Source organism: Pezoporus occidentalis, unplaced genomic scaffold (genome assembly GCF_034315485.1).
Source record: "Pezoporus occidentalis ecotype Australia unplaced genomic scaffold, CSIRO_AGI_Poc_V1 ctg1378, whole genome shotgun sequence".
In the NCBI taxonomy this organism is placed as follows: domain Eukaryota; kingdom Metazoa; phylum Chordata; class Aves; order Psittaciformes; family Psittacidae; genus Pezoporus; species Pezoporus occidentalis.
The window spans coordinates 1-13,066 of NW_026913186.1; the positions used below are offsets into that span (position 1 = coordinate 1).

At 58.4% G+C, this 13,066-nt stretch overlaps 1 protein-coding gene across 1 annotated transcript; it reads right to left on the reverse strand.

The window, feature by feature from the left end:
* Positions 1 to 232: 232 nt before the first annotated feature.
* LOC134158966 (cleavage and polyadenylation specificity factor subunit 1-like) lies at positions 233 to 12,719 on the reverse strand (the record flags this gene model as incomplete). The annotated part of the gene is made up of 4 exons (XM_062609422.1): positions 12,568 to 12,719; positions 8,081 to 8,233; positions 3,944 to 4,060; positions 233 to 459 (listed from the first exon to the last, which is right to left on the reverse strand). Coding segments are annotated over exons 2-4 (428 nt in total), but the record flags the coding sequence as incomplete, so codon positions are not given.
* Positions 12,720 to 13,066: the final 347 nt, after the last annotated feature.

A 13,066-nucleotide genomic window follows, 5' to 3' on the forward strand; every position in this document is an offset into this window, starting at 1 on the left:
GGGGTCCAAGGGGGGGTCCCAAAGGGAGGGTCCCAAAGGGGGGGTCAAAAGGGGGGTTCCAAAGGGGGGGGGTCCAAGGGGGGAGTCCCAAGGGGGGGGCACAAGGGGGCGTCCCAAAGCCCAATGGGGAGGTCCCAAAGTGGGGGGTCCCAAAGGGGGGGGGGGTCCCAAAGCGGGGGTCCAAAGGGGGGTCCAAGGGGGGGTCCCAAAGGGGGGGTCCAAAGGGGGGCACAAGGGGGGGTTCCAAAGGGGGGGTCTGGGGGGGGTCCAAAGGGGGGTCCTGGGGGGGGGTCCCAAAGGGGGGGTCCAAGGGGGGATCCCAAAGGGGGGGGGGTCCCAAAGGGGGGGGTCCAAGGGGGGGTCCCCACCACGCTCGATGCTCTCGAACTCCTTCTCCTCCCCCGTCATGCGCGGGATGCGGGTGCAGGGGTTGATGACGCTCGTGGCCACCGCGTACACCTGGGGGGGGGCAAAGGGGCAGAGGTGAGGGGGGGGCAATGGGGGGGTGGGGGGGGGCATGGAGAGGATGGGGGGATGGAGGGGGTGGGGGGGGTCAGGGGATGGGGGGTGGGGGGAACTGGGGGGGGCATGGAGGGGATGGGGGGATGGAGGGGGTGGGGGGGGTCAGGGGATGGGGGGCATTGGGGGGGTGGGGGGGCACTGGGGGGGGCATGGAGGGGATGGGGGGGATGGAGGGGGTGGGGGGGGTCAGGGGATGGGGGGGATTGGGGGGTGAGGGGGAACTGGGGGGGGGCACTGGAGGGGCATGGAGGGGATGGGGGGCAATGGGGATGGGGGGATTGGGGGGGAACTGCAGTGGGGGGGCACTGGGGGGGGGGGCATGGAGGGGATGGGGGGATGGAGGGGGTGGGGGGGGTCAGGGGATGGGGGTGGGGGGAACTGGGGGGGGCACTGGGGGGGCATGGAGGGGATGGGGGGGTAATGGGAATTGGGGGCCACTGGGGCTGGGGGGATTGGGGGGGAACTGCAGTGGGGGGGCACAGAGGAGATGGGGTTGGAGGGGATGGAGGGGATGGGGGGGCACTGGGGATGGGGGGGGTCACAGAGGGGATGGGGGGGCACTGGGGATGGGGGGGGTCACAGAGGGGATGGGGGGGCACAGAGGGGATGGGGGGTGAGGGGGTTGGGGGGGGCAGGTGTGCGGCACTGGGGGGGGCCCATGGACAAGATGGGGGGGGCAGAAAGGGGATGGGGGGAGAGAGGGGAGCTGAGGATGAGGAGGATGAGGATGAAGAAAGAGGAGGAGGAGATGGAGGAGGAAGAGGTGGAGGAGGAGGGGATGAAGGAGCTGAAGGAGCTGAGGATGAGGAGGATGAGGATGAAGAAGGAGGAGGAGGAGATGAAGGCAATGAAGGAGATGGAGAGGATGAGGAGGGGATGAAGGAGCTGAGGATGAGGAGGATGAGGATGAAGAAGGAGGAGGAGGAGATGAAGAGATGGAGGAGGAGGAGATGAAGGCAATGAAGGAGATGGAGAGGATGAGGAGGATGAGGAGAGGATGAAGAAAGAGGAGAAGGAGATGGAGGAGGAAGAGGTGGATGAGGAGGGGATGAAGGAGATGGAGAGGAAGAGGAGGAGAGGATGAAGAAAGAGGAGGAGGAGATGGTGGAGGAGAAGACAATGAAGGGGATGGAGATGGAGAGGATGAGGAGGGGATGAAGGAGCTGATGGTGAGGATGAAGATGAGGATGAGGATGAAGATGAGAATGGGGATGGAGGATGAAGATGAGGATGAAGATGAAGGTGACGAAAAGGATGAGGATGGAGGATGATGATGAAGATGATGATGAAGATGAGGATAAAGATGAGGATGATGAAGATGATGAGGATGAAGACGAGGATGAAGATGAGGATGAAGACGATGATTAGGATGAGGATGAAGATGAGGATGAGGATTAAGATGAGGATGAAGATGAGGATGAGGATGAAGGATGCTGAAGAGGATGAGGATGGAGGATGAGGATGAAGATGATGAAGCTAAGGGGGGGTGAAGATGAGGATGAAGATGAGGAAGAGGATGATGATGATGAAGATGATGAAGATGAGGATGAGCATGGAGGATGAGGATGAAGATGAAGACAATGATTAAGATGAGGATGATGATGATGATGATGAAGATGATGAAGAGGATGAGGATGAAGGATGAAGATGAGGATGAAGATGAAGATGAGGATGACGATGAGGAAGATGAGGATGAAGATGATGAAGCTAAGGGGGGTGAAGATGAGGATGAAGATGAGGATGAGGATGATGAAGATGATGAGGATGAAGATGATGAAGATGATGAGGAAGATGAAGATGAGAATGAAGATGAGGATGAAGATGAGGATGAGGCTGATGATGATGACGATGAAGATGAGGATGAAGATGAAGATGAGGAGGATGATGAGGATGAATATGACGATGAAGATGAGGATGAAGATGAGGATGAGGATGAAGATGAGGATGATGATGAAGGATGAAGAAGAGGAGGATGATGACGATGAAGATGAGGATGAAGATGAGGATGAAGATGAGGATGATGAAGATGAAGATGAGGATGAAGATGACGATGAAGATGATGATGAAGATGATGAAGAGGATGAGGATGATGAGGATGAGGATGAAGACAAGGAAGATGAGGATGAGGATGGAGGATGAGGATGATGAAGATGAAGATGAGGATGGAGGATGATGATGAAGATGATGATGATGAAGATGAGAATGAAGATGAGGATGAAGATGAAGTTGAAGATGAGGAGTATGATGAAGATGAAGATGAGGATGAAGATGAGGATGGAGGACGATGATGAAGATGAGAATGAAGATGAAGATGAGGATGAGGATGGAGGATGATGATGAAGATGAGGATGAAGATGAAGATGAGGATGAAGATGATGAAGCTAAGGGGGGTGAAGATGAGGATGAAGATGAGGATGAAGATGAGGAGGATGAAGATGAAGATGAGGATGAAGATGAGGATGATGATGATGAAGATGAAGATGAGGATGAAGATGAGGATGAGGATGGAGGATGAGGAGGATGATGATGAGGATGGAGGATGATGATGAAGATGAGGATGAAGATGAAGATGAGGATGAAGATGATGAAGCTAAGGGGGGTGAAGATGAGGATGATGATGATGAGGATGAGGATGAAGATGATGAGGATGAAGATGAGGATGGAGGACGATGATGAAGATGATGATGAGGATGAAGAGGATGAAGAGGATGAAGATGAGGATGATGATGAGGATGAGGATGATGAGGATGAAGGATGAGGATGAGGAGGATGATGATGAGGATGGAGGATGATGATGAAGATGAAGATGAGGATGAGGATGAAGATGAGGATGATGATGAGGAAGATGAGGATGAGGATGAAGGATGAAGATGAGGATGAAGATGAGGATGGAGGACGATGATGAAGATGATGATGAGGATAAGGATGAAGAGGATGAAGAGGATGAAGATGAGGATGATGATGAGGATGAGGATGATGAGGATGATGGATGAGGATGGAGGATGAGGAGGATGATGATGAGGATGGAGGATGATGATGAAGATGAAGATGAGGATGAGGATGAAGATGAGGAGGATGATGAGGATGAAGATGATGATGAAGATGATGAAGATGAGGATGAGGATGAAGAGGCTGAAGATGATGATAAAGATGAAGATGAGGATGAGGATGATGAAGATGAAGATGAGGATGAAGATGAGGATGAAGATGAAGAGGATGAAGAGGATGAAGAGGATGAAGATGAGGATGAGGATGAGGAAGATGGATGAGGATGAAGATGAAGATGAGGATGATGATGAGGATGATGATGATGAGGATGAGGAGGATGATGAGGATGAAGATGACAATGAAGATGATGAAGATGAAGATGAGGATGAGGAGGATGATGATGATGATGATGAGGCTGAAGACGAGGCCCCACCTTGGACTCCACGTGATAGGCCACGTAGTGCGCGGTGCAGCGCAGGGGGATCTTGCGCACGGGCCAGGGCGCGTCGTACGAGAGGCACGCGGGGAGGACGCTGATGCGGAGCTCGCCCTGCACCCACAGCACCCAATGGGCACCCATGGCACCCACACAGCACCCACAGCACCCAATGGGCACCCACAGCACCCAATGGGTACCCATGGCACCCACACAGCACCCACAGCACCCAATGGGCACCCACACAGCACCCATAGAACCCAATGGGCACCCAATGGGCACCCACAGCACCCATGGCACCCAATGGGCACCCACAGCACCCATGGCACCCAATGAGCACCCAATGGGCACCCACAGCACCCACAGAACCCAATGGGCACCCACACAGCACCCATAGAACCCAATGGGCACCCAATGGGCACCCACAGCACCCATAGAACCCAATGGGCACCCACACAGCACCCACAGCACCCAATGGGCACCCACAGCACCCATGGCACCCATGGCACCCACACAGCACCCACACAGCACCCAATGGGCGCCCATGGCACCCAATGGGCACCCACACAGCACCCACACAGCACCCAATGGGCACCCACACAGCACCCACACGGCACCCACACAGCACCCAATGGGCACCCACACAGCACCCAATGGGCACCCACACAGCACCCAATAGGCACCCATGGCACCCACACAGCACCCAATGGGCAACCACACAGCACCCACACAGCACCCATGGCACCCACACAGCACCCAATGGGCACCCACACAGCACCCACACAGCACCCATGGCACCCACAGCACCCAATGGGCACCCACACAGCACCCAATGGGCACCCACACAGCACCCATGGCACCCACACAGCACCCAATGGGCACCCAATGGGCACCCACACAGCACCCATGGCACCCACACAGCACCCATGGCACCCACACAGCACCCAATGGGCGCCCACAGCACCCAATGGGCACCCATGGCACCCACACAGCACCCAATGGGCACCCACCCAGCACCCATGGCACCCACCCAGCACCCAATGGGCACCCACCCAGCACCCATGGCACCCACACAGCACCCAATGGGCACCCACACAGCACCCAATGGGCACCCACCCAGCACCCATGGCACCCACCCAGCACCCAATGGGCACCCACACAGCACCCAATGGGCACCCACACAGCACCCATGGCACCCACACAGCACCCAATGGGCACCCACACAGCACCCATGGCACCCACACAGCACCCAATGGGCACCCACACAGCACCCAATAGGCACCCATGGCACCCACACAGCACACAATGGGCACCCACACAGCACCCACACAGCACCCATGGCACCCACAGCACCCAATGGGCACCCATGGCACCCACACAGCACCCAATGGGCGCCCACAGCACCCAATGGGCACCCATGGCACCCACACAGCACCCAATGGGCACCCACACAGCACCCAATGGACGCCCACACAGCACCCATGGCACCCACACAGCACCCAATGGACGCCCACACAGCACCCACACAGCACCCATGGCACCCACACAGCACCCAATGGACGCCCACACAGCACCCACACAGCACCCAATGGGCACCCACACAGCACCCAATGGACGCCCACACAGCACCCAATGGGCGCCCACACAGCACCCAATGGGCACCCACACAGCACCCACACAGCACCCATGGCACCCACAGCACCCAATGGGCACCCACACAGCACCCAATGGGCACCCATGGCACCCACACAGCACCCAATGGGCACCCACACAGCACCCAATGGGGGCCCATGGCACCCACACAGCACCCATTGCACCCACACAGCACCCAATAGACACAGGGAGCACCCACACAGCACCCAATGGACACCCACACAGCACCCCATGGGCACCCATGGCACCCACCCAGCACCCAATGGACACAGACAGCACCCAATGCACCCAAACCCAGCCCCTGGACCCCCCCAGGAATCTCCCAGCACCCTCAGACCCCTCCAGGACCCCCATGGACACCCCCAAAACCCCCTAAACCCCATGGGCCCCCCCCAGACCCCATAGATCCCCCCCATGGATCCCCCCCCAGCCCCATAGATCCCCCCATGGATGCCCCCCAGCCCCATAGATCCCCCCCATGGATCCCCCCAGACCCCATGGATACCCTCCATGGATCCCCCCCAGACCCCATAGATCCCCCCCATGGATGCCCCCCATGGATCCCCCCCCAGCCCCATAGATCCCAAGACCCTTCCAGGACCCCATGGGACCCCTATAGACCCCAAAATAGCCCCCCCCCCCCAGCCCTATAGACCGCCCCCCATGGCCATCCCCCAGCCCCATGGATCCCCCCCAAGACCCTTCCAGGACCCCATGGGACCCCCATAGACCCCCCCCAATAGCTCCCCCTTAGCCCCATGCACCCCCCCAGCCCCATAGACCCCCCCCGCCCCATAGATCCCCCCAGCCCCATGACTCCCCCTCCCCATACACCCCCCCGCCCCATAGATCCTCCCTGCCCCATAGATCCCCCCCGCCCCATAGATCCCCCCAGCCCCATAGACCCCCCCGCCCCATAGATCCCCCCCGCCCCATAGACCCCCCTGCCCCATAGACCCCCCCTCCCCATACACCCACCCAGCCCTATAGACCCCCCTGCCCCATAGACCCCCCCTGCCCCATAGATTCCCCCCTGCCCCATAGATCCCCCCCGCCCCATAGACCCCTCCCCCCATGCCCCCACCAGCCCCATAGACCCCCCCATTCCCCCCCACCCCATAGACACCCCCACCCCATAGACACCCCCAGCCCCATAGACCCCCCTGCCCCATAGACCCCCCCGCCCCATAGACCCCCCCCGCCCCATAGACCCCCCCGCCCCACAGACCCCCCTCCTGCCCCATAGACCCCCCCCGCCCCATAGACCCCCCCCGCCCCATAGACCCCCCCTGCCCCATAGACTCCCCCTGCCCCATAGCCCCCACAACCCCATAGACCCCCCCTGCCCCATAGACCCCCGCCGCCCCATAGACCCCCCCGCCCCATAGACCCCCCAGCCCCATAGACCCCCCCCAGCCCCATAGACCCCCCCTGCCCCATAGACCACCCCTGCCCCATAGACCCCCCCCGCCCCATAGACCCCCCCTGCCCCATAGACCCCCCCCTGCCCCATAGACCCCCCCCGCCCCATAGACCCCCCCTGCCCCATAGACCCCCCCAACCCCATAGACCCCCCCCGCCCCATAGACCCCCCAGCCCCATAGACCCCCCCTGCCCCATACACACCCCCGCCCCATACACCCCTCCCCCTCATGGCCCCCCCCAGCCCCATAGACCCCCCCATGCCCCACCCAGCCCCATAGACCCCCCCATTCCCCCCCCAGCCCCATAGACGCCCCCCTGCCCCATAGACCCCCCCGCCCCATAGACCCCCCTGCCCCATAGACCCCCCCCGCCCCATAGACCCCTCCCCCCTTCGTCCCCGCGCAGCCCCCATAGACCCCCCCTGCCCCATAGATCCCCCCTGCCCCATAGACCCCCCCCGCCCCATAGACCCCCCCCGCCCCATAGACCCCCCCTGCCCCATAGACCCCCCCCCACTGCCCCATAGACCCCACACTGCCCCATAGACCCACCCCAAAGCCCCATACACCCCCCCCGCCCCATAGACCTCCCTGCCCCATGGACCCCCCCCCATATCAATGGGGTCCATCCCTGCCCCATGGACCCCCCCTGCCCCATAGACCCCCCCGCCCCATAGACCCCCCCTGCCCACCCCCCTGCCCCATAGATCCCCCCCGCCCCATAGACCCCTCCCCCCATGCCCCCACCCGCCCCATAGACCCCCCCTTCCCCCCCAGCCCCACAGACCCCCCCCGCCCCATAGACCCCTCCCCCCATAGACCCCCCCCTGCCCCATAGACCCCCGCCGCCCCATAGACCCCCCCCTGCCCCATAGAACCCCCCCCTGCCCCATAGACCCCCCAGCCCCATAGACCCCCCCCAGCCCCATAGACCCCCCCTGCCCCATAGACCCCCCCCTGCCCCATAGACCCCCCCTGCCCCATAGACCCCACAACCCCATAGACCCCCCCTGCCCCATAGACCCCCCCTGCCCCATAGACCCCCCCTGCCCCATACCTGCCGGTTGAAGTAGAGGAAGCCCTTGGGGCAGTTGACGTTGTGGAAGGGGGCGAAGGACTCGACGGCGCCATCGATGGTCATGGGGTGCAGGCGCAGCGCCCCCCGGCTCGTCACCAGCAGCCAATGGGGGCACGGCCCGCAGATGAACACCTGGGGGGCGGAGCGGTGCATTGAGACCCATGGAGACCCATTGAGACCAATAGGGACCCATAGAGACCCATAGGGATCCATAGAGACCCATGGAGACCCATAGGGACCCATAGACACCCATAGGGACCCATAGAGACCCATAGGGACCCATAGAACCCATTGAAACCCATGGATACCCATAGGGACCCATAGAACCCATTGAGACCCATAGGGACCCATAGAACCCATTGAGACCCATAGAGACCCATAGAACCCATTGAGACCCATAGAGACCCATAGAGACCCATAGAGACCCATAGAACCCATTGAGACCCATAGAACCCATTGAGACCCATGGAGACCCATAGAGACCCATAGAGACCAATAGAACCCATTGAGACCCATAGAACCCATTGAGACCCATGGAGACCCATAGAGACCCATAGAGACCCATTGAACCCATTGAGACCCATAGAGACCCATAGAACCCATTGAGACCCATAGAGACCCATTAAGACCCATGGAGACCCATAGAGACCCATAGGGACCCATAGAACCCATTGAGACCCATTGAGACCCACAGAGACCCATAGAAGCAATTGAGACACATAGAACCCATTGAGACCCATGAGGACCCATAGAACCCACAGAGACCCACAGAGACCCATAGAATCCATTGAGACCCATAGAGACCCATAGAGACCCATAGAGACCCATTGAGACACACAGAGATCCATTGAGACCCATTGAGACCCACAGAGACCCACAGAAGCAATTGAGACCCATAGAACCCATTGGGACCCATGGGGACCCATAGAACCCACAGAGACCCACTGAGACCCATAGAACCCACTGAGACCCATGGAGACTCATAGAGACCCACTGAGCCCCACTGAGACCCATGGAGACCCATGGAGACCCATAGAGACCCACTGAGACCCATTGAGACCCACAGAACCCATTGAGACCCATGGGGACCCATAGAACCCACAGAGACCCATTGAGACCCATAGAACCCACTGAGACCCATGGAGACTCATAGAGACCCACTGAGCCCCATTGAGACCCATGGAGACCCATGGAGACCCATAGAAACCCATTGAGACCCACAGAACCCATTGAGACCCATAGCACCCCACTGAGACCCATTGAGACCCAAAGAACCCATTGAGTTCCATAGCACCCACTGAGACCCATAGAACCCCACTGAGACCCACTGAGCCCCACTGAGACCCATAGAACCCCACTGACACTCACTAAGACTCATAGAACCCATTGAGCCCCATAGAAGCCCACTGAGCCCCATAGAACCCATTGAGCCCCATAGCATCCATTGAGCCCCACAGAAGCCCACTGAGCCCCATAGAACCCATTGAGCCCCATAGCATCCATTGAGCTCCACAGAACCCCATTGAGCTCCATAGACCCCACTGCCCCCCCCGGACACCGCAGCGCCCCCCGGCTCGTCACCAGCAGCCAATGGGGACAGGGGCCGCAGATGAACACCTGGGGGGCGGCGGGGTCCATTGAGACCCATGGAGACCCATTGAGACCAACAGAACCCATTGAGACCCATAGGGACCCATAGAGACCCATAGAACCCATTGAGACCCATAGAGACCCATAGAACCCATTGAGACCCATAGGTATCCATAGAAACCCATAGAGACCCATAGAGACCCATAGAACCCATTGAGACCCATAGAGATCCACTGAGACCCACAGAGACCCATAGAAGCAATTGAGACCCATAGAACCCATTGAGACCAATGGAGACCCATAGAACCCACAGAGACCCACTGAGACCCATAGAACCCATAGAGACCCACAGAACCCACTGAGACCCATGGAGACCCATAGAGACCCATTGAGCCCCATTGATCTCCATTGCCCCCACTGATCCCCATTGACACCCATTGATCTCCACTGACCCCATTGACACCCATTGATCTCCACTGACCCCATTGACACCCATTGATCTCCACTGTCCCCACTGACACCCATTGATCTCCATTGACCCCATTGACACCCATTGATCTCCACTGACCCCATTGACACCCATTGATCTCCACTGACCCCATTGACACCCATTGATCTCCATTGCCCCCATTGATCCCCATTGACACCCATTGATCTCCATTGCCCCCATTGACACCCATTGATCTCCATTGCCCCCATTGACACCCATTCATCTCTGTTGCCCCCATTGATCCCCATTGACACCCATTGATCTCCATTGACCGCATTGACACCCATTGATCTCCATTGCCCCCATTGACACCCATTCATCTCTGTTGCCCCCATTGATCCCCATTGACACCCATTGATCTCCACTGACCCCATTGACACCCATTGATCTCCATTGCCCCCATTGACACCCATTGATCTCTATTGACCCCATTGACACCCATTGATGCCCACTGATCCCATTGACACCCATTGATCTCCATTGACCCCATTGACACCCATTGATCTCCACTGACCCCACTGACACCCATTGATCTCCACTGACCCCATTGACACCCATTGATCTCCACTGACCCCACTGACACCCATTGATCTCCGTTGCCCCCATTGATCCCCAATGACACCCACTGATCTCCATTGACCCCATTGACACCCATTGATCTCCACTGACCCCACTGACACCCACTGATCTCCATTGACCCCATTGACACCCATTGATCTCCACTGACCCCATTGACACCCATTGATCTCCATTGACCCCATTGACACCCATTGATCTCCGTAGCCACCCATTGACACCCATTGATCTTCATTGACCCCACTGACACCCACTGATGCCCATTGATCCCCATTGACTCCCATTGATGCCCATTGATCCCCATTGACACCCACTGATCTCCGTTGCCAACCACTGACACCCATGGATGCCCATTGATCCCCATTGACACCCATTGATCTCCGTAGCCACCCATTGACACCCATTGATCTTCATTGACCCCACTGACACCCATTGATGCCCATTGATTTCCATTGCCCCCCTTTGACACCCATTGATCTCCATTGCCCCCATTGACACCCATTGATCTCCATTGCCCCCATTGACACCCATTGATGCCCATTGACCCCCATTGATCTCCATTGACCGCATTGACACCCATTGACCTCCATAGCCCCCATTGACACCCATTGATCTCTGTTGACACCCACTGACACCTATTGCTACCCATTGACACCCATTGATCTCCATTGCCCCCATTGACACCCATTGATGCCCATTGACCCCCATTGACACCCATTGATCTCCATTGCCCCCATTGACACCCATTGATGCCCATTGACCCCCATTGACACCCATTGATCTCCATTGACCCCATTGACACCCATTGATCTCCATTGCCCCCATTGACACCCATTGATCTCCGTTGCCACCCATTGACACCCATTGATCTCCATTGACCCCATTGACACCCACTGATCTCCATTGCCCCCATTGACCCCCATTGACACCATTGACACCCATTGATCTCTGTTGCCACCCATTTACACCTATTGCTACCCACTGACACCCATTGACACCCATTCATCTCTGTTGCCCCCATTGATCCCCATTGACACCCATTGATCTCCATTGACCGCATTGACACCCATTGATCTCCATTGCCCCCATTGACACCCATTCATCTCTGTTGCCCCCATTGATCCCCATTGACACCCATTGATCTCCACTGACCCCATTGACACCCATTGATCTCCATTGCCCCCATTGACACCCATTGATCTCTATTGACCCCATTGACACCCATTGATGCCCACTGATCCCATTGACACCCATTGATCTCCATTGACCCCATTGACACCCATTGATCTCCACTGACCCCACTGACACCCATTGATCTCCACTGACCCCATTGACACCCATTGATCTCCACTGACCCCACTGACACCCATTGATCTCCGTTGCCCCCATTGATCCCCAATGACACCCACTGATCTCCATTGCCCCCACTGACACCCATTGATCTCCATTGACCCCATTGACACCCATTGATGCCCACTGATCCCCATTGACACCCACTGATCTCCATTGCCACCCATTGACACCCATTGATCTCTGTTGCCCCCATTGATCCCCATTGACACCCATTGATCTCCGTTGCCACCCATTGACACCCATTGATCTCTGTTGCCCCCATTGATCCCCATTGACACCCATTGATCTCCGTTGCCACCCATTGACACCCATTGATGCCCATTGACCCCCACTGACACCCATTGATCTCCGTTGCCACCCACTGACACCCATTGATGCCCATTGACATCCATTGATCTCCGTTGCCCCCCATTGCCCCCCATTGCCCGCCATAGCCCCCCGGTGGCCGTTCCCTCACCCCGGAGTAGCCGTAGATGTCCTCGAAGTAACGGAAGCGAGCGACGCGCGCGCGGGGGCCCCCCGGCTCCTCGGGAACCCCAGGAGCCTCCGGCTTCTTCTTGGAGGGCTTCGGCTTCCGCTCCCGGAAGTTGATGTTGTGGGGGACCTGGGGTGGGAATGGGGTGGGAATGGGGTGGGGATGGGGTGGGAATGGGGTGGGTTGGGGATGGGGATGAATGGGGATGGGGTGGGGATGATGGGGATGGGGTGGGGATGGGGATGGGGATGATGGGGTGGGGATGGGGATGAATGGGGTGGGGATGGGATGGGGATGATGCGGATGGGGTGGGGATGATGGGGATGGGGTGGGGATGATGGGGATGGGGTGGGGATGGGGTGGGGTGGGAATGGGGTGGGGATGATGGGGATGGGGTGGGGATGGGGTGGGGATGGGACAGGGATGGGAATGGGGTTAGGGATGAGGGGGGATGGGGATGGGTTGGGGATGGGGTGGGGAT